Below are 24,660 nucleotides of genomic sequence, written 5' to 3' on the forward strand. Positions count from 1 at the left end.
TATCTGTACAAACAGGCTCATGTCTGATATTAGGTGTAAAGATATTTTTGTAAAAGTCTGCAATATAAATAATAGAACAATGGACAGTTAGTTGTAATAATTTTGGTAGTGAGTGTGTCAGTTTTTTTTCTAGCTTAGTATCTACAATATGAAAAAAATTTATGGTAACTGTAAGCAGTAGATTGCTTGCAGTAAAAATAGAGGTGAATTATGTGCTAGTACTCTGGTAGCATAGGAATGGAAAGCTGACAAATGAATGGAAATACTGAACTCTTCTTGAAGTAAAAATTAACTAAAACTTAAAAATCTTTAATAAAAATGTATCCTTTATAAATTACACAGAACCTTGTGGCACCCTATTAGAAAGAAATTACTTTACTTAGAGTAATGTGAGACTTGTGCTTTTAATACTGATTTTTCATATAAAAAGCAAATCACCAGGCACTAAACTAAAAGTTATCTAGACCCAATTATCTAATATTATGGTACAGGTAAATTCTACGTAATTCACAGTTGATGGAGTACTACAAATACATCACTAAGTCTAATTAACTGCAGTGTTCTTGCAAATTCCAAAAATGAGGAAAAGTTGTCATTTCTAAAAAGCAAGTCACACAAAACCTAAACATCCCTCAATCTCTAGTATAAAAGAAACTATAGTACATTACTATACTGTAACATGAAAATTCTGTAAATGACATGTACAGCACCATGGTGTTGTTGAAATATTTCTATTACAGCCAAAAGATCCTTCAAAAATTTAAATAATCAATCCATCCTTGAGCACTACTGGTAAAACATATTACTGCTGTATTATTGTACTTAAGAATACATTCCAACTTCACTACTTTGTTCTTTTAGCAACAACCCACTTCTATAACTAACCCCAGCGATATTCAAGTACTACTTGCAGGAATCTACCATGCTGAAAATTCATAATTATAATACACTAACCTGTACCAATCAACATTGGCTTTTGGTTGTGGTAAACGAACATATGACGTACTCTGGTGGGGTGCTAACTCCACTGTGACATCACTAGGGCACTGGATGAATGGCTTGAGAGTGTCTGAATGCATAAATAAAAATTAATGGAAAATAATGGCAACATATGAAAGAAATTTATTAAATATTTTTAGGAAGCTTTGGAAGGAAAATATGTTGCTGTTCACATAATTTCCCTGTTTCATAACAAAGACCTTGATCCTACAACCTTGTCTTTTTAAAGAAAGCCAGAGTACAGCATGCTAGCTTTCCCCTATCATCTATAAAGGAACAGTGGAAAAAACTCCAGCTTGCTAGAGGGATAACTGAGTTAACCAAAACAATTTAGTCCATCACTGACCCTAACAGGAATGGGTTCAAATCCCAGGCTGAGAAGGTGAACTTATCATAAACGGTGCAAATTACTTCCAAAGTACAAGTGAATTTTATATTATTGGTGTATGGTCTATTCGTCGATTAATATTTGAAAGCATAAAAATCCCATGTGCTAAACATGATAGACACATATATACACACAGTATATATATATGCAAATAAATAATTGCACACATATACAGAACATACTGTACATATACATACATACATATATATACATATACATTAATATAGTGTGTGTGTGTATGTATGTATATATACAGGGTATATATATATATATATATATATATATATATATATATATATATATATATATATATATATATATATATATATATATATATATATATATATATATATATATATATATATATATATATATATATATATATATATATAATATATATACAGTATATATATATATATATATATATATATATATATATATATATATATATATATATATATATATATATATATATATATATATATATATATATATATATATATATATATATACACACACTATGTAAATGTAATAGCCACAATGCCCTCTTAACTCCTCGAATTCTTCGCTTGCACTTTTCGGATACGCTTGTCACTACAAAGCTTAAAGATCCAAGTGCAAGAAATATGAATTAATTAAGATGTCCAGTGGCGGGAAATGAACCTGGGTCCCATAATCAGAACGAGGTCACATTGCCAACCTGACCACAAGAAGGATAAAGGTCTATTGCCTCTAGTACATACATATACCTGCTGTTTTCAGATACTGTATAGGCTATATATTAGGGTATTGTGGCTATTACAATTACATATGTATCTGGTAAAAAGTGACCAGTAGATTCTACACATATATATACCAGCCTAAAAAGCAATAAAAATGATTGTCCCCTTAACTACTGTACAATGGTGAGGATGGGTCTATTCCAGCTCTAATATATATATATCTGAAAACGACAGGTATATGTATGTACAAGAGGCAATAGACTTTTATCCTTCTCGTGGTCTGGTTGGCAATGTGACCTTGTTCTGATTATGGGACCTGGGTTTGTTTCCCACTACTGTACATCATAATTCCTTAATATTTCTTGCACTTGGATCTTAAGGCTTTGTAGTGTCACGCATATCCAAAAAAAAAGTGCGAAGAATTCGAGAAGTTAAGAGGGGATTGTGACTATTACAATTGCATATGTATCTGGTAAAATGTGACCAGTAGATTCTACATATAGTGTATACTGTATGTATGTATATATGCATGTATATATATATATATATATATACACATACAGGCAGTCCCCGGTTTACGATGGGGGTTCCATTCTTACACCGTGTCGTAAGCCGAAAATCGCCGTAAACCGAAAAATCGTCGAAAATCGTCAAAAATCCTAAGAAAACCTGACTTTTAATGCTCTGGGTGTATTGAAAACGATGTAAACTGCATTTTTATTGAGTTTTCATCAAAAAACCCTCCAAATTTTTATTATTCTGCTGTTTTGGAGCCATATTTCTTCCGTTGGATGGGCGTATGCGTCGTAACCCTGGAACATGCGTCGTAAACCGGGAAATAATTTCTGATGAATATATCTGAAAAGCATTGTAACCTCGGAACGTCGTGAAGTCGGACCTGTCGTAAACAGGGACTGCCTGTATATATATATATATAATATATATATATATATATATATATATATATATATATATATATATATATATATATATATATACACACATACACAAACATTAAGGTACAAATGTAGTTTAATATCTAATTCGGTCTACTTCAGTGATATTCTGAAATTAAGAGTGAATCAGATATCAAACAACATTGCTTAATATCTGTGAATATGAATATATATATATATATATATATATATATATATATATATATATATATATATATATATATATATATATATATATATATATATATATATATATATATATATATATATATATATATAATATATAATATATAATATATAATATATATATATATATATATATATATATATATATATATATATATATATATATATATATATATATATATATATATATATATATATATATATATATATATATATATATATATATATATATATATATATAGTCACAAATATTGTTTAAATATTGTTCATATTCATTATGACTTCAGGAATAACTTACACTCAGGGTGAACTTTAACTGAAAAGTCCTTTATCAACAGTAGGATTCAGTCCACTGTCTGCTTTAGAAACAATGATGTACAGCGATACTGACCACCGAGCCACCACAAGGAAATAAGCTAGTATCGACTCTGCTGTACATATGCCTGTCAAATTCAGGTTTTATACTTAGAATTGATATCAAACCACCTCCACCATGATAGTTGATTGGTAAGATTGTAATTTATGGTTAAATAACCTTTGTACACAGACCATGAATTTTTGGCTCAGCATTTGGGAAGACCCCCAAATTTCAATATTCAATAGACTTTCCCTTTTTTTCCAAATATTTTGCAGATGTTGTTACCTTACTTGCTTCACTTGTTCTCTAATTCTCCTCTTTTCTCATTTGGGTGTCATTTGCTTTATTTATTCCTTATACCTGTACGGTATATATTGATCTCTACCTTTCTTCTAACAACCATACTAACATTTATTACTACACCCTCAGTACTAACATCCTACTACTCCATTTTCCTAACATCAATTTACCACCATAACCATAAGTCTTGCAAACAATTCCTTGCATGTTCATTAATTGCAACCTCAAGACTCTTAGTATCTACAGTATCTTGGCATCTTCTTTTCAGAGTATTATCTGCATGCATAGGCACTCCACATGTATCTCAAGTCAGAGAAGGCTGCATAGCATAATGCATCCAAAATCTACGGTTTCAGGACTCATTGTTTTACCCTTACACTGATCCACTGAATCTCAGGAATATACATTTGGTGTTCTTCAGCAAACAACAGTAAAGCATTTTTAATTCTATCACAAACTCCGCAACAATGGACTCTTTTTAATGATAAAAAGGTAGCATTTCTGTGATCTTTACGTCAGCAGAAACTAGTTCTCAACCATTCATCTTCCTTTAACGAGTTATCAGGATGCACAATATTTTTAATGTATCGGCCTCACTCCTCTCTAGCTGGATAAACTGACTTGGCAGTTACTTTTACTTCTCTGGCAGCAACCGTGTTAAAATTTACTTGCTCATACCAGTTTAGTGAATCATTTAGAAGTAACCTCAAAGTCATTGTTGATCCCTTCAACCATTCTCCTGACAGGTGATTTCTGAGGTGAATCCCTATATCAGCCGGTAGCTGACATTTGCCCACCCCTTCTTAGAAAAGATGCTACGACTGAAATTTCATATATTCACCATATTCATCTTCAGGTAGGGGTGAATTGTATATTTTAAAAGCAGCTTTGTCTGATACTTCAGATAACTGTTAGTGACTTCTTTACTTTGAAGGTTCATTCAGGCTACTCATTTATATAGGACTGGTGTCTGAACAGTGACATGACTGATGGTAATTTTTGTCATCCTATCAGCAGCTTACATAATACAGTACTACCAATCCATATGCTCTAACAGATTTTCATTACAGGGCATCACCTGCTAAAAGAGGATGGTCATTATGTAAACCTCCTTTAAAGCAATTAAGTACAACTCTGTCTCCATACTTAACTCCAAGAAGAATTATTGCCTACTGTTTTTCTACACAAAAATTGCCTAACAGTAAACCTTTTCTCAAAAATACCAATCCCTGAAAATCTGTTATGTATAGAAAACTATACTTACAACCTCCAACACGGCTGGCATGACTTGACATTTCACTGCATTGAAAATAGATCAAAGTACTTAACTTGAGCGTCATTATGAGGAAGATGATTTTAACTGGTCACCACGTAATCCTTTAAGTCTTCAATCAGACTGAATTTCATATGATCTCTACATAAAACCAAACCAATTTATACAAGCTTGCTAAAAAAATCTGTCTTCCTCTTCAAGTCAGACAAAAGAGTAATAGCATAAATAATCCATTTGCATAAAGGTCTCATGACTATACAGTAGTGTGACTCTGGAATGTCTCTTAACCTCCAACCTCCTATAGTATTTAAAAACATTCAGAGCATGTGCTGATTTCATAATACTGAATAAGACAAAAACAAAAGGCAATGATATAAGATCTGAGTAAAGGTCACTGATCCTTGTTGGATGCCAGAAGCAGAAAAAATCCATTGTCATTCCTTACAGTAAAGCAATGCTTTCTCACATTTCGTTCACAACTGAAGGTTGGATCTTTGAAATGAAGGCTCTACACAAGAGCCAGACAAATGGCCAGGGAATACAGTACTTATATTTGTAAAGAGAGTTATTCATGCAAGTAATAATTTTTTTACTCTGAAAACACTGATCAGGAGAGTGAATAGAGCCATTGCCAATTTACAGGTTACCAACACCTAAAAAGATACTTTACTGAGATAATGCTCATGTTGTCCAAAGGATGTTCACTTTTCATACACCTGACAGACTGCAGTGATACAGTCTTTCTTCCGTTATGTAAATTTCTTCTATTCTAAAGTGGACCAGAAAATACAGAAGTGTCTCCTTTTCCAATACCAGACTTGCTTCCCCTGTACATACTTGGGAGAAGTTAACATCAACCGGACCTGACTCCTTCCCAGTTCTTCAGAATCAATCTACAGGCTATCTTTCACCTTCACTATGTGCAATATTGCATTAAAATACATTTGTCCTTCCAGGACAAGTGACTGGCATTGCTCCTCTCTTTTAATGTTCTGTCATACAACTAGCTTTTAATCCTGTATTTGCCAGTCCTTCAAAAATAAATTACTTCATATGTTAGGTTTCCTAGTGGAAAATGACAAATGGAGTTCTAAAACCTATCTTGAGTCCATTAAAGCAAGATTTCTGGCTAAAGAGTATCAATATGGTTCTTCAGGGTAACAGCACATCTTCAGGAAAATCCACAAACTCATCCTCCTGCTTTTCCTTACAAAGCACTGTATTATGCAAGGTTTTGATGCAAAACAGACCTTAGTTCACTTAGTTCATCCAATTTTAGCTTAATTTATGAGTCTTTTAGGCTCTATGATCATGGCACTTCTGATCTGAGTGGACCATCAACCCACAATGCATCAATACGTCCCATACCGTATAGATAGACAGAATTCTGTAATGATTGTGTCTTTACAATTTGTAGACCTATGCTATTACCATCACAGGTAAATCAAGAACAAGATACTTTATTTCCCCAACATCAGAGAAGCAATATGCCACGAATGTATGGTATTTGAAATCGAAGTTTCGTCCTAGATAAAGACTAATATTTCTGAAGTTAGCAAACATTTCCATGCAGGTATGCCATACGGATTTCAAGAGATTGTCTCACATATCAGTCTTGCAATTTTTTTCTCACCCTTGTCGTGTGTCACGTTACTGTTCCTTCAAAGTCTTCTAAATCAGCAATTCATTAAAATTATATTTATGTCTTCTAAATCAGCAATTCATTAAAATTATATTTTTATAAGTTTTTTCCTCATTGGTGGACACAGAATTTTCATATCAATATTAGTTTATCAATACTTACATCAAAACATCAAAAATCTCAAACATCATGAAAAGGTTGCAATTCTAGATACAAATACACTCAGTTTCATAACTGAATATGGTGATTACTATACAAAAGTAAGGCAATTACTATAAAAAAATATAACTGCCGTATTATTAGCAATCTGTCAAGCTACAGTAATCATTATTTTACTTGCCTAAATAACTTCTATAAGCAAAAACAGTCTACAGGCCAGGCAATGCGTTAATAAGTCAGCACTGTTCTAAATAAATTGTTACCATTGTATTTTACTTCTGTGGAGAGTTAAAATTCCAAACCAATTAATCCAAAGGTTTAGTGTTCATACAATTAAAACTCTCTCTATAAAGATTTAAGCTCTAACTACAATGCACTATTTTTGTTAAACAATTAGTCTCACTTATCTTGGTTTTTCACTAACAATACTCTCAAGTTTGGCAGCCAGTGCATTAGTAATTTATAACTTATATCATATAGCCTACCCTTCCTGTCACGGAACAACCAATCGAATCCATAAAACCTTGGCAGTTTTGAAGCAGGTATGTGGTAAACATCTGTAAGAATGACATCCCAGATTCTTTTAAAAATAACAAATAATGCTTCTCTTGGAAATATTAAATTCTAACAAGATAACAAAAAATTGTTAGTTTATTTGTTTACCTTTAGATAATTTACAATACAAAAGTAAAGTATAAAACCCTTCTACCTCAGTGATAGCTACATAATGACAATTAAGATGTGAGAAACTGCGGCTTTTAATATCTCTTGCCATCACCAAAATTAACCACTGTGACAACCATCATTGTGGTAACAAAATCTTAATTTACATGTTTATAACGGACATGTTTACTCTAAAGACCAACAAACCTAGTAGAATTTATAAGTATATGACAACCACAGAACAGAGAAAATGGAACACAATGGTATGTCATATTTTGGCCAAAGGCCAAGAGCTGGGACCTCTGAGGTCATTCGGCGCTGAAAGGGAAATCGAGAGTAAAAAGGTTTTAAAGGTGTAAAAGGAGGAAAACCTTACAGTTACACTATGAAACCATTGTTAGGGGAGGGTGGAAAGTAAGATGGAAGAAAGAGTTAAGAACTGAGGTACAGCAAAAGGAATGAAAAAGGCTGCAGCTAGCAGCTGAAGGGATGCTGCAAATAACCTTATGTAATGCCTACAGAGCACCACATAAGAGGCACTGATGGTACTACTGTGCCCCTTATGGGCAACAGAGAAAATGGAAATGGTTTACTAGCTGATTTAAGGATGAAAATTAATTAAATTTACCCATAATTAACATAATGACTAATCTTTATATGCATAAATATACAGTATTTCTTACAGTTGATACCTGTACCTATGGTTCAAATATGTGTATATATATATATATATATATACAGAGGATGACTCCAGTCACATTTACACTATAGCTGCTGAATCACGGATGAACCCCCTAAGCATAAAAGGCTCATCAGCAGTGCACTGAACTCTTGTACATATACTGCACTGTTCACCCCTATATGCTTCTGGTATATTAAGACCTTACTTTTCACTGCCTGTTTCAACCAATCTGTCCAATCCTGTCCAAGTCTTCCTCTCCTTCTTTCCCTTAACATTCTGGATCTTACATTTTTCACAAACATATATAATCTATTCTTATCACATAAATGAACTACCTCAAAATACATCCATCTTTTCATCTACAATAGCCTTTTCCCCAGTTCTTTTACATATCTCCAAATTTCTAACCCTTTCAGTTCTTAAACCTACAATAATACATAGACAATTTACTTAATAGCCCTTTTAACCATTCCCACCATGCCTTACGTAGACAATCAGGTATCTTCCCATCTTTAGCACACGCACCATTACCTCTCTTGCTTCAACTATTCTGTGACCCATCTCTATTATAATCCTAACAAATACTTATATGTACAAACACTGCATTTTCCACTACCCATTTTAACATTCACTGCTCCATCTTCTTGTGTTCTGTTCAATCTCATAACCTTACTCTTATTCACATTCACTCAACTTTCTTCTATTGTAATCAGTTTCCTACTATTTTACAAGCTGCTTCGGTTTTTATTCTCTATTCCCAAGCAGAACTGTAATGTCTACCAGCATCAACTACTGTACTCTACACTCCATTCAGGTCTCATCTTATTCCACAGCTTGACCTACATCTATCCTTTTTCTGACTTCTTGCATTATTCCATCCATAAAGACATTGAAAAGCCAGTTACTTTTGCACCAAACTAGTCATTTTCCCATCAACATACTTTTAATCACTCTCAACTACTGTTCATCAACATCATACTACTGAATCTCCTTATCTTCCACATTCCCTGTCTTCTGATTTTCTCGAAAATTTTTTCTAGGTATGTACATGTATGCCCACTTACAACAGCTTTTCCCCTTAACTTTCAAAGTTATAGTATAAATGTTTTACGACAAAACCTTGACCGACACGTCTTTCTTATCTAAACCTATACTGTACTGTTCTTCCTCTATCAGCCCATCTCATCTCATTCACATTTCCACCATACACCTCCCCTGGTATATTAAGTTATGTTATGCCCCAGTAATATATACACACACACACACACACAGAGCTTTCACATTTATTAACACATTGTCTGTGACCAGACGATGCGTTAATAAATGTTTAAGTGCTTGGTACTGAACTTCTGCCTGTCATTTTCCCATGGGATTTGCTTATACACTGAAGTCACATGCATCTACTGTGATTTTTTAAGCATTATATATATATATATATATATATATATATATATATATATATATATATATGTCTGTGTGTATATATTATTGGGGCATAAAAAAAAGTTTACCTTAGTTTAACTAGATCACTTAGCAGATTAACAGCTCAATATAACTTAATATACCAGGGGCAGTGTATATATATATATATATATATATATATATATATATATATATATATATATATATATATATATATATATATATATATTTATATATGTATGTATATGTATATGTATATATATAGATATATATATACCTGTATATGTATATATATATGTATGTATACATATACACACACACACATATATATATATATATATATATATATATATATATATATATATATATATATATATATATATATATATATACCTGTATATGTATATATATATATATGTATGTATATATATATATATATATATATATATATATATATATATATATATATATATATATATATATATATATATATATATATATATATATATATATATATATATATATATGATTGTGTGTGCGTAAATATCACTAAAGTTAACACGTGATGATCGTAAAATATGCATACAACCACAAGGAAAAGTGAAAAACTTGATTGGAGCTAACACTTTCATCTACTTGACACTCTCAGACTCACTATGATATACATGGGCTTCTTATGAGGTCAGTTTCTTTATGACCTTAGATAAGATGGATTTAAGAAAAGAGGATAATAGTTTCAATGGAAAACCAACTAAGGCTATTACGTTGATTTTGCCCCCTTGTTATTCTTTGGGCAAAGTCATTAATGACTTGCATGTGTACTTTGAAATTTACATACAATAATCTGAAATTGTCAATGAATAAAGCACAGTAGATGCAAAGTTTATGCTAACGGGGTCTTGTCAAATGAGTTTCCAGTAAAATAGAGCGGTGCTGCAAGTGAATGTCATTTCACCTTTGTTGTTTGTCATTTTCACAGATATTAAAAAAGTGGTCAGAGCTGGAACAGAAGACTCAGACTTGAGTAACAATATAATCTTAAAGGATTCAGTATTCGTAAATGATACAGTCTTAATCAGCAAAATCCACAAGATTGGCAAGGCTTGCTTAATAGCAAGCTCAATATATTTAGAGATGGGGCTTACAATAAAGGACAAAATAACATTAAAGAGAGATAAGATTAAAGAGGTTTTATCTTTAAAATATTTAGAAGCAATAGTATCAAGTACAGGTGCTCTTGGGTTGGAATTTAATGAGGGACTAAAAAAGGCAACCCAACAATGGGAAGGATGAATATGAACTGGAACTCAAGTACAGTGGACTGAAATTGCATACAAAGATTATATATAAGTCTAGTACAATCTGCATTGCTATATGGAAATGATTCATGGAATGATAATGTGAGTATAAATTAAAGATTTTGTCAATTTGAGGATAAAGCTTAAGAAGAATATTAGGAGTCTGGTGGAAAGACAGCTAGTTGATACCATAGGGGATATTGTGGATGCTACATATGTAGAATATGTCTCGTATGTAAGCACAAGAAATTGTGTAACTCCTCAGTTCTAATTACTGCTATATACTGTACTCTACTGCAGATATTATTAACATACTTAATATTGAATTATATATGAAATACCTCACTGACTATGATTCTGACAGTTTTAAGATATGTCTCCTGACAATAGGAGACAGAGAACTCACAGCAGGAGCAGCGATATTACTTTACTTTAATGTCAGTTCTTGAAATTGGAGTTTTCGTTCCGTTCTAAAGTTTCTTTAATATGCTTGATATGAAAAGCATATTGAAATCTATCCCAAATTTACTGTTGCCGAGATATTGACCTTCTGTTTTATGTTCCAGTGTTCATACTCATGGGGCTGATATTAAATTCAACCATAAAAGGCTTGTGTATCTTACAAACTGTATCAAAAGGCATTACAGCAAGATTTGTTGGAATAAAAAGTAAAAGAATTACACAGCAAAAGCAAAGACCTGGTCTAGCCTAGATTTGATTTGAGTAAGGATTCACTTAGCCTAGATGTGACAGAGTCCAAAAGCCTAACATAACATATAATGAAATGCAATTGAATTTGTAGGGCCCAGAGCAGTTCAGCAAACTAAGAAGTTCAGAAATCAGTGGCTCCCATGTGAAAAAAGTGGATAGCCAACTTTCAGATTTGCTTTGGAGTGATAGAGAAGCACCAAGATAAGCAGCACAAGAAGTTTACCACAACCTGGGGCCAGCTGATGATTCAGGTTCTCACAGAATATTTTGCTCTTCAGGCTAATAAGCACTTTGAACACTATTGGTTTTGACAAGGGCAAAATACACCAGCAGAGACAAATTACTCCTTTGTGACTAAGCTAAAGAAACTGGCTGTTAAAAGTGAATTTACTTCAAAAGAAGGTATCCTGACTTACCAAATAACTGGGAAGTCCATCTCACCTGAGCTACGAAAAAAATTTCTGCTAGAGAAAACTAACCTTACAAAAGGTACAAGATAGAGTAAGAACTAAGGAAATAGCTAATTTTCAGTCAAATGTAAAAGCAGGTAAGACTTAGAGTTAAATTCTAGTGAGTTATACACTAGCATAATTCAGCTAATCAGCAGTGACATGTAAAACAAGGAGCATTTTGAAAGGGAGTGCTTCATGGTCAAGTACAGTACCTCAAGAGTCAAACATCCTGTATTCTAGTACTGCATTGATATTAAGTAATATTTTATGTACTGCTTAGTTCAAGAGAAGTGCTTGAGTGAATGGCTGCATGCTTGAACTAACCGTAATTCTGGACATGCATAAGTATCACTATTAACTGGGAAATTATATGCTGTTGTGTCATAAATGGACTGCTGTTAATTTTTGCACTAATGTTAAGTCTACTGGAAGTATAATGTAAAAGTCTGAATTTAGGTCTTTATAGAAACGCTTTCAGTCTGTATTAGTTTTCCTTCCTATGATAAAAGTAAATATAACTGTTTATGTAAAATAATACTGTACTTCAGTGTCTTCTAAATCTTTTGTATGAGATGTTTTAATTTGCAGTGATGTTAAATTCACTGCAGCTGTGAGTTATAATTACTTTAGTAACTCAAACAGATGAATCCCATTTTCCTTGTCACCTTGGCCTAGTGTCCAGTTTCACGGGTGACAAGTCAAGTAAATTCATATCCATTCTTATGGGAGACGTAAGTACAGTAAATCTCATTCCAGTCATTGCCTGTGTGGGAGGGTATCAAAATTGTATTTTCTTATGATTACTCATATTTGTGTCTGTGATTTATATTTTTGTTCCTTAACCCTGTATATGTAATTATGAATTGATCTTTCTTTTTTTATTTATTTCTTTTCCCTATTTATTCTTTTACTTTATTCGTCTTGTGTGATTCATTTATAAGTATTTACTAAATTGTGAATAAATTGTAAAGTGCTGAGCCAGAGTGTCATTATTACAAGTCCTTGGTTGTAGCATGTGCAGGTGATTGCCAAGAACTGTCTGTGACACTCATCTCTTCTCCCAGTGTGAAACAATACGTACATCAGAGTCCATCAAGAAAACACACCCCACCTCTTAAGGTATTCTATAGAAGTTCCTTCTGAGAGAGAGAGAGAGAGAGAGAGAGAGAGAGAGAGAGAGAGAGAGAGAGAGAGAGAGAGAGAGAGAGAGAGAGAGACTTATCCAAATGACACAAAAGTCAACGAGAGGTGCATCCTTGAGCACGTAAGTGAACCCAGGTGTGTAAATAAGAGGTAAACTCTTAGACATTTCTCCACCCACTCTAGTAACAGACCAGACCAACATACCAACCAAAATAAAATCTCTATGTAAACTGCACCGTTACATACCATCGTGTGTGTGTGTGCGTGATCCAGAATTGTTAGGGGGAGAAAGAGGAGAGGAGGACTTAGAAAAGGTTGGATAGACGATACGTAAGAAGTAATGGAACATAAAGGCTTTAATATCCAGGAAACATGAGATAGAGGGTAAATGGACAAGTGTCTGTTGGGGAGTTTGACACACTGTTGATATGCATTCTGTGTGTGCCTGAAATGGCTAATGTTGTGCCAGTTTACCTCATGGAGGTTCATCCACGATTCAACAGTTGACTGAATATATCAGTGACAGTTGTGTTTTTGTGCTAGAGCCATCACCTGTCATGGGAAATAGCTTAATTTTGAAATTACATACAGTATTTTCAAAATATATACTTTGCACTAAAACGTTATTCACAAGCTTGGGAGCCCAATCTCATGTTTCCTTCCTTGACAGAACTGAATCAAAAGGCAATTTTTTGATCAGTGACAAGTCTAACTTCCATTAATTCTCTTTCTCTATACTATAAAGTGGCTCACTGAGGTGGTCTATTCTCCCCACAGGAGTTCCTGAAACACTTCCCACAAAGACTACACTCCTACTGTTTCTCAGTGGAAAACCTGTACAGTAATTCTTAGAGACTGTACAATTCAGTAAGAGTTTCTTTTACTTTCCTACCAATCTTGGAATGAAATTTTTCTAATTTCAGTTTCCTTAATCTTATCCCTATCTCATTTTTTTTTCTTGCCTATGCTACACAGGGTACTGAGGTGGCTGTTCCATGGGGTTTAGCATACATCATCACAGGTACTTAATAGTACTTTTTCACTAGTGCTATTCGTTCAATATCTACAAAACCAAACCATGAGATGATTCTGAAGAAATGACTAAATTTAAATGCTGATCACTGCTGCTTAAATTCATATCTTTTGCTGATCAACTTTTACATTGGCTCTCTGAATCCATATAATCAAAATTGCTCTAACTTGACCAGGCTCTTGATTTAGTGTAATCTGTTTCATAGAAGAAAGTCTGTCCACTTTACATACATATATGAAGAAGAAAATTTGTGAGCACGAATTCTAATTTCTGTTATTTCTATTAGAACACTATGATATACTCCCTTTTCAACAATGTTTCAATACTGTTAATGTGAAAAAATGTTTGCTCTCCTAAAGAAGAAACAGTAGTTATGAACACAAGTTTCATATCAGTAAATATTTAGTTTGTACCTTTCTCACAATAAGGACTGGGAGCCTCTGGAGACCATAATCCTGTAGACTGACATGTTCTAACAGGATTGCCAACAACACGGTAACCTGGAGAGCAAGAGAGGTAGCAATGCTGTCCAACATTTGATGTACGACGTACACACCGCGATGGAGAAACACGACCACGATTCACTTCAGCCAATACAGAACATTTTACAGCTGGAAAAAAACGGAAAACTCATTAATTAACCTTACATAGAGATTGCACAGTCTGTGGACATAAGAAAAAGAAAACTTAGAAGCTGATGTTCTTAAAGTAGGTCAACTAACTTGTCTAAAAATAGATTTCATGATGGGTATCATTGCTATATGATAATTAAAAAATAAAAGCCAAAAAAATACATCCACAAGACTCAATCAGCAAGCCTAATAATATGTGGGTGGCTGTGGCACCTGTTTGCTGCTTTATTAACTCAATACAGCTCTTATTGGCTTCAAAATGCTCCAAAATGCACACAAATTTCAAAAAATTTCTCAGGGGCTTACAGCGCCCCCTTACTCCCAGTTGATAGGGCTCACTTCGCTTGCCACCCCACCCATACCATAACTTCTAAACATTTGGACCCCCCAAGAAAAATATGAAATGACACCACTGGGCTGATGACCAAGCAATGTTATTAAATCATTTCTACCATATGATACAGGTCAACCATCACTAATCATATTCTATCACTAATCTGGGACTGATTTCGGTTGGTGCAATTTCAAATTTTCCAGGTCACCACACCAACTTGACGCTACTGCTTGTTGGCACTGCAGTACTTGTGTGCATATGTATGTTCTTTATGCACACGATTGCATTTTGGGTTGTAAAAAATGAGCAAATGCTGGAAAAATATAAATGAAAATAGCATAAAATACAAATCAGAAGATCATAAGCTTAACAACACTAAACAAAAGCTGTAGGACATTCTCCAATACCAGTGGATGAATTTGTAAGTATGTACCCTAGGTACAGGACAGCGTTTATCTTTTGGGTTGTAAAAATAGAAAATGAAACAAGACAAAAATATCAATGAGAATAGCGTAAAATATAAATAAAAAAAATCATAAACGTAACAACATGAACCAAACAAGCTGTAGCAAATTCTCCAATGCCAGAGAATGAGTTTGTGCATTCGTACATGCCATATGCACATATGACTGCGTTTACCTTTTGGGTTTTAAAAATAAATAAATGGGAAAATACATTAAAAACATAAATGAGAATAGCATAAAATATAAATAAAAAAAATCATAGGTGTAACAAACTTGAGCCAAAACAAGCTGTACCAAGTTCTCCGATGCTACCAAATGAGTTTGTGCATTTGTATGTAAGCTATACACACAATTGCATTTATCTTTTGGGTTGTAAAAATAAAAAATAAGAAAATACAGTAAAAATATAAATGAGAATAGCACCAAATATAAATAAAAACATCATAAGTATAAAACAACAACCAAAAACAAGCTGTAGAAAGTTCTCCAATGCCAATGAATGAGTCTGTGTGTTTGTACGCACACCAAGCACACAACTGCATTTTTCTTTGGGTTGTAAAAATTAAAAAATTAGAAAATACAGTAAAAATACAAATGAGAGTAGTGTAAAATATAAATAAATAAATCATAAGCATAACAACATGAACCAGAACAAGCTGTAGCAAATTCTCTGATGCCAGCGAATGAGTTGATGCATTCGTACATACCTAGGCACATGATTGCGTTTATCTTTTGGATTGCAAAATAAAAAAAAAAAATTCAGTAAAAATATAAATGAGAATATAAAATAAAAATAAAAAAATTATAAGTATAACAAAACCAACCAAAACAAGCCAATGAGTTTGTGCGTTTGCACATACGCTAGGCACATGACTGTGTTTATCTTTTGAGCTGTAAAAATAAAAATGAAAAAATACAGTAAAAATATAAATGAGAATAGCATAAAATACACAAAAAATCCAAGATGGAAATGGAAATCCTCACAGCCATTCAACTAACATGCAAATGTGATTAGCTGCCAATTCCAGCTGATCACCTTGGAAGTGGCAGTGATGAACTTTCTTCCGTAAGTCAACTGAGTTATCTGTACTACTTATTTTGCCTGTGCTTCATTAAAATTTCACTTGATTTTCATTTATTATTTCTTTCCTACTTATTAGACAACTTGTACTGATTTACAGGGTATATTTTAAAGGTAGGATAAGGTGGTTAACTGCTGGGTTAAGTATATTCTAACCTAACCAGTCTGTAATCTGGGAAAATCACTAATCTGGCACCCTGCAGGCCCCAGAGATACCAGATCAGTGATGGCTGACCTGTATTAGGTGAAAGATAAGAAGTAATGGGAAAGAGATAACAGAATTTCTATACTGATCAATTTTCCCTTTTAATATTCACAGTAAAAACAAAAACAGTAAAACAATTTAATGAAATTCTTTTTAACCCCACAATGTCAGACGTCATTCCTACTAACTTTATCTTCATGACATTAATGCTGGCTTTATCTAAAATAAAACATCTTTCTGTCTTCTGTTACTCTTCTTGCATGTACGATCACAGCCTGTCCTTCACTTGTAATATATCTCACAAGGCTGCTTTTGGCACATCATATTAAGCAATAACATGATAGTGAGACCAGCTCCTTTTTTAATTCTCTAAAATTGCAAGTGTTGTTTTCATGGTCAAGATGTTCTTCTACTCCTTGGGAAGCAGCTGTACTACCAGAAAACACGCAAAGAAAACATGTAAGTATGAGCTTTAGCAAAACACAGGGAACACTAATGTAAGCATTACATTACAGCAGATCCCACACATCAATGAAATGATGGCCACTGAACTGAAGGTGGCTGAGCATGTGAATTTCCAAAAAACTCACACTATAGTCATGACACTATTGCACTATCATGATTGTCACTACTATCCAATATCCCCCACCCTCCCCTAAATCAATACTGTATGGCAATCAGCACAACTTTCTCAATGAACCAAACAGGATACGTATAGTGCTTGCCTTAAATTGCCTGGCTGATCAGCATTATTTTCATTTCCACTATGGAGCACTCAACATTAACTCCACACAACAATCCATGTAAAGTGGTTTTATTCTCACTTTTGTCATTCTGACTGGTACAACAGCATATACATACTGAACCCCCCCCAAAAAAATTGCAAACTGTGGTGGAAAGGATAATCATCTGAGGATTACTGTACAGTACTCTTTATGTATATCATAGTACCCATTACAAGTCGTGACAAATATTAAATATAGAAACCTGTTACTGTGCGATATCATATAAACTGTGGCATTGACAGTGCAATTCACAGCCAAGAACTGAGATAAAAGCGAGCATTTCTTTTGTAATTAGGAAATCTACTGAATAAAAATACTGCTATTATAAAAGCACTCACCCTGGCAAGTAGCAGGACCTTTGGACCAAGAACCAGTAGCGAGGCAAGTGGTGTTCATGCTGCCATGTAGTGCTGCTCCTTTTGCACAAGAGAACATACAAGTGGTACCCATAGGATAAGCTCCTCCTTCCAAATCATGTGTACATACCATGTCTCCATTTAGTGGGGCTACAATAACAGGGCAAAATACTGGCTTTGCTGTAAACCATACAAACATAAAGCCGATAAGTCTTGTTGATCACCTTATGCCCACAACCCATACAGCTAATTGTTTTACACTGAGTACTACCATTCTACAAAACAGTGATTTGTCAAGTAAAGAGGATACATAACTACAATACCGGTCTTATTTTTAACAAATGTGCAACTCATACTTCCTCCCATATTCTATTGTCAAGCAAAATAAAAATTAAACTTATTAAAAGAAATCTAAAAATATACAATAATATTCAAATAGTTCCATATTTTAAAACTGTTGTTCTACAAAGAATTCATCATGAATTTGAGATAGAAACGGTATTAACACCAGCTGCAATTAAAGGAGATTAAAACTGCTATAGACATGTGACTGCAATTATATACAGGACAAACTTTTAAGACTATGAATTTTACTTTTGTAAAGTGATTCAAATTTCACAAGCAAGCTTCTCAAAACAAATTATTCCTATTGGTAATACAGTACTGTATATCAAATAATTCAGATATGTAATATAATATGAAATGTATTTAATTTTTCAATAATCTTTAATGTTGACTTTAAAAATAATAATAACAGCAGCAACTTCTATAAACATAATCAAAGGCTTGTAGAAAAATCATTCTGACTGACAATAACTTCATAAGAAAAATGGAATGCTTGATGACAGTTAAATGACAGCTCTTTCCTTTCAGCTGACTGAAATGTTTCCTTGGTTAAAGAAAATGAAGACAAAAGCAGTCCCATAATACTACCAACCTTCACAAGAGTGACTATCTTCTCCAAGTATGAAGCTTCTTGAGCATCCACAGTGATAGGAACCAACAGTGTTGAAACAGTCCTGAGCACAACCTGCATTGCCTTCATCACATTCATTCACATCCCAACAACTGTGGGCTGCACTGAAGATTAAATAAAAAAATAAAAATTGTTACTATTGAAATACAGTTCTTATGGAAATTTCGAATTTTAATAAAGTTAACAATTGAATCTTTAATTTCTCTTATAAAGTCTAAAATGTGGGTTGTAATGTATTTTTTTCTCAGAGGCCATGAAATCTAAATTCTTAGTACGATGCAATTATATCTGAATATTTTTCCTGGTGAACTTCTGTAATCAAAGAATAATTAAATAAAACTCTTGACATATTTGACAGTTCATAAATTAACTTTTAAAAATTCCTCTGAACTATGAAATGTAGCAAGGAGTTGCAAGTCAAATTTTAAGTGCTACATAAAAAGGGGCTATGATTCCTAAAAAGGCTGGAAACCAATAACCCAGTGTAAGCCAAAGTGAACCCCAAGTAATCTGAACCTTTAAAATCCTGAAACCCATGGAGTTGCAGAGACATTGCTAGTTATTACAAAATAAATTATAACAATAAAAAATTGAAAATACTCTATATGATAAATTCACTTTATATATAGCTAAGATGGGGTTGGGCATATTGCAGAATATTTAGGTGAAACAAATAAAAATATTTGGCATCTAATAATTTTAATACACTTTTATCATGCTTTTCATATGAACTTAAAAATGCCTTTTTTTTTTATTAATGAAAAATTTACATTTTATTACACATATTTCCATTCACATACAGTACTTTATTTAATCTAATAGGCTTCTTGTAAAAATAACAATATGATAAAAGAAATCTACATATGTTATGCAGTAACCAACAGTTGGTGCTGTTTAAAAGAAACAACAAATATTTAAAAAATTCCCTGTGGAACTTACTGTGTCCAAAATCTATTTAAAGTTTTGCAAAAGCTTCCCTTATTCAAAGCGAAACTTACTCTGGTCTGGGTTTGTAGCCAGGTCTGCAACTACAATAGAAGGATCCAAGTGTGTTGACACATTCATGCTCACATGGAGATTTTTCACACTCATCAATATCCAGACAACGGTAGAGGTCTTCTGCTAATTTATATCCAGTAGGGCACCTAGAGAAACAACATAATTTGTTACATGGTATAGGCAAAGTATATTAGGTCAACTTAAAACAGAATAAAGGCTTTAATACTGAGCTCAGTTACCTAATTATAAACAATACAAACTCCCATACAATTCTGTAGTTCTCAGCATTTTAAAAATGACCATAAAGATAGCTAAAACCAAACTTTCTCAGAGTGCAAAACTTTCTCCATGGAAATTTAAAGTGATTTATTTGATTAATTTTTGACCTTAAAATAAAAGATGAAAATTATACGCCAAACCTAAAAAAAAAATTTCTGAGCGCAGAAAATATGAACTGGAAGGTAATGGCATACTAACAACTAGAGATTACGTAAAAGGGCCCTTTTGAGAAGATGTAAAATGGAAATGTACCCAGTGAGAACTGAACTGATAAAAGCAATAGATTTTTTGTTGTCCTAAATGTGATACAGGAGTAAGTGGAGAAGACAGGGAAGTGGAGAACCAAGTTGTAACGGATGGGGAAATCTTGGATGATGTGCAGCATTTCTGTTACTTTGGGAACAGACTGGAGTGAGATACAAGCACTGAGAGGGCAATGATAGCTCAACTACTGGTAAATTATTCTTACCATAATTATCACCATTACTAAAATGCTTAACCAGACCACTGAGCTAATAATTACAGGGTTGGCCATATGGATTTGTCTTTAATAATGATAAAGTTTAGATTTCACTTATCAAATTACAGCTTAAAAATTTTATAGTAGGGTTAACTGAAAATGGAGAATCTGACAAAATATCTTTAGGTGATGTGTTTCCAAGGCTTGGCATTTGCTGTCAATTAAACAAAAAATGCTTAAGTGTTACAATAACTCCAAAGTCTGCCAAATAGAGGTTTGGATTATTAGTACAGTACTATTTCATGATGAAGAGTTATAAGATGTCTCACCACTTTCAACTTGGGTAGAAGAGCTTGGAGAAGATTTAAAAGCTCCAGCGGATATAAAAACAAGTCCCTTTGGTAAAGAGTGCAAAGACTAATGGATGGTACATAAGGCCTGTACTACTCTACGCAACACACATGGGAGCTGACATAAAAATGGAAGAGATTTTGAAACAGTTTGAAAATAGAATGTTGAGATTCATGGCCAGAGTAGGGTGGGAATATTATATTACCAATGAAGAAACTACGAAGAGATTAACTTTCCAGAGACTGGGAAACAGACCTGGATCTGATGAAAGTTCAGGCATAAAGAACAAAGGACAGAAGGGGAGTGAAGTGAACTCTTTCACGCTTTTGTAATCCCATAAAAGAAAAAACTAATGTTGAAAGTTTATTATGATTACTGTATAATAAAATCTAACAGGGCAAAAACAAAAAATCTTGCCTTACATTAGTTTTGTTCATGTCTTACTAAAAATGACCTATCAGTTTCAAAGGGATAAACGTCACATGCATAACTATAAAAAAAAGTTATTAAAATTCATAAAGAAGAGCAATTTACTCAAGATCTCAGGGGTCAATGATTTGAAATTCCAGCTTCCAAAGAATATAGTGTTCACTCGAAAGAAGTAACAGAAAGTAAAGGGAGATACAGAAAGAGAAGATAAGTTATTAGAAAAACAGATAAATTAACAAATAAATAAATAAAAATGTAAGTAAATTATTAAAATACAAAGAGACTTGTATTAGAGAAGCAATGCACTGCATCTCCGCTTGAATTTCCGAAGTTCCATTTCCAAATCCTCAGGGAGGCTGCTCCACAGTCAAACAGTGTGAGGAATAAAGGACCTCTGGAACTAAGAAGTTCCACAGCAAGGCATATTTACTGCATACTTGGCAGGAAAGGGAATTAAAAATTAATTGTGAATATGAAAGATATCATTTAAAATACAACTAATGAAAAATTGGCAAACAAGAGACCATTGTTGCTATATATGTATAAGGAAACAAACACCTACTGCCATAAACCACTCTATCTAAGAGATAAATCTCTGGCAGAAGTAAATATCCACACCAGATAACAGTATTCTACTAAAGGAACGACAAATGATCTAAAACAGGGTGCACCGATATAATCGTGGCTATAAATATATGAGGCCTCATGAACAATACAGTACCTAACTTTTGTGCGGCAGTTGCTGAAACTTTCATTACTGTAGATGTTTCTCAAAAGTAAGATGTGAGTCAAAAGTTACACCTAGAATAGTTAAAGCTTCACTCTCATTCAGCAAAGTCCCATCCACCTGAAGGGGAGGATGGGGTGGAAAACCTGTTGGAGATCTGCTAATTAATAGTTCCTTTTTCTGGAGTTCAGCCGCATACCCCACCGACTACACCATTCACTGATCCAGTCCATGTCCCAACTGAGGCTGAGGGCAGCTCCATTTCTCATCAGTGGAGACTCTTCTATACCCACAAGTGTTGCATCATTGGCATACTGACAATATTGTTTTCCAGGCCAATAACCATGTCACCTGTATACACTAAAAATAAGAGTGGACCAAGAACGCTACCCTGAGGAACTCTAGACACAAGAGGTCTTGGTTCACTAAAGATCCTATCATCAACAGCTACTTGCTGCTGCCTACCTGTAAGGAAATCTTGAAGTAATCCTAAAACATACTGACCCTCTCCAAGATTCTGAAGTTTATAAATAAATGCCTTGTGACTTACTGAATTGAAAGCAGCACTAAAATCTATTCGAATTACTCTGTACTCAAAACCCTTATCAAGGCTCTCTTACAAAGGTTCTCTTGTACTAAGACAAATGAAAAATCACAAATGTTTGTGTGTGTGCGCATGAGCATATTACAGGTTTGAATCAGGTAGCTGTATATTATCTTATACCTTCTGCATCCATTACCATAGACGGGGACCAATGTACATAATGCCAGACCAGATCCATTACATAACACACAAATAATTGAGTAACATCTTATTTCTTCCTCAAAGTGCATGAAGCCCTCTTCTCTACTGATCATACATTAGGGACTAGGCAATACAAAATAAGTGGATCCTATTTACAACTTATATTGCACTTCAACACTCTCAATCACAAATTGCCTAATTAACTAGGGAGTATCTCTGCTGTCAATACACCATAATTTGCTTGGATGTATTCCTGTATCAGTGGCCTGCATACTGTATATGTATAGTTTTCATAGACATTTATGACACAAACATCCTCATTATTGATTGATGGCACAAACATTATTTGTTCCTGAAGGTTAGCTAGAAATATCCAAGTAAGTTCTAGTTGCATTGTGTGATATATCATGATTCTTAAAGAATAAAGCTCAATGTACTGGAAAAAACTAAATTTACACTATATAGTACAAAAATACTTCTCAATGAACAGAATTTTTACCTTCAACTACTTCTGGCAGCATCTAAAAAGCCATTCCCTTGGATTTCCCTGGCTAACAGTAAATAATGAGACTGTTTCATATATATAAGCATCTTCAAGAGGAATGATAAATACTGGATCTCTTACTGACTTTACTTGGATCAAATGAAATTAGGAATTCTGATTTAGAGGACAGTAATTCAGTCTTTCTGGTATTTTACTTACAAGTTTATGGCGGGTCACTGTTAGTACAGTATTAATAACCACAATTGTATCTATGTCCCAGATAGTAATTATTGTAAATTAAAAATTGTGTACATTTCTTATTCATAATTTTGCATATTTTTTCAATCAATATACACTATGAAGCAAGTACAGCACATGATCTATCTTCATGAATATTTAATGATAACATATAACTTAATAAAATAATGTTCATTGCTTTCAGTTACGAAATGATGACATACTTTGTTGTTTAACAACTTAGAAAAGCTGATGCACTTAAATTTCACTGAAAAATAAATATCTGAGCCTATGTATTTACATTATTAGTCTTAGAGAGTTTTATAATAACAAAATACATATGTCAATTGGATAAATCATTTAAAATGAGACTAAAACTACATAAACATAGTCTACTTACATGCATGTAAAAGACCCTTCCGTGTTGGTACAGGAATGAGAACACCCAGCATTGGCTAATACACATTCATCTATATCTTCACAAGTTATGCCATCACTGCCAAGACGGTATCCAATGGGGCATTCACACCTACCAGTAAATCAATTCAGTTTGTAGAGCAGATATAAAACAATATTGAAATTAATAAAAAGAATCATGTCATCAGTGATTCTGATTACACATTTCTGACAACATACAATACAAAGTGAGAAAAAGCAGTACTGTACAGTATTAAGAGCTTTGTGAAAGTACAAAATAAGTATAGGTATATGTTAGGATTGTTTTGTCTG

The 24,660-nt window shown here is 33.4% G+C and overlaps 1 protein-coding gene across 1 annotated transcript in view; it reads right to left on the minus strand.

Annotated features, from left to right (window-relative positions):
* LOC136848742 (uncharacterized) overlaps nt 1–24,660 on the minus strand; it is a 557,848-nt gene that overhangs the window by 60,834 nt on the left and 472,354 nt on the right. Inside the window, exons 19-24 of the mRNA XM_067121294.1 lie at nt 24,332–24,460; nt 20,219–20,365; nt 19,182–19,324; nt 18,227–18,424; nt 14,801–14,998; nt 955–1,069 (exon numbers count right to left, since the gene is read on the minus strand). Of these exons, the coding sequence (XP_066977395.1) occupies nt 955–1,069; nt 14,801–14,998; nt 18,227–18,424; nt 19,182–19,324; nt 20,219–20,365; nt 24,332–24,460 (930 nt within the window). The remainder of the gene's footprint in view (nt 1–954; nt 1,070–14,800; nt 14,999–18,226; nt 18,425–19,181; nt 19,325–20,218; nt 20,366–24,331; nt 24,461–24,660) is intronic.

Source organism: Macrobrachium rosenbergii, chromosome 19 (assembly GCF_040412425.1).
Source record: "Macrobrachium rosenbergii isolate ZJJX-2024 chromosome 19, ASM4041242v1, whole genome shotgun sequence".
Taxonomy (NCBI): domain Eukaryota; kingdom Metazoa; phylum Arthropoda; class Malacostraca; order Decapoda; family Palaemonidae; genus Macrobrachium; species Macrobrachium rosenbergii.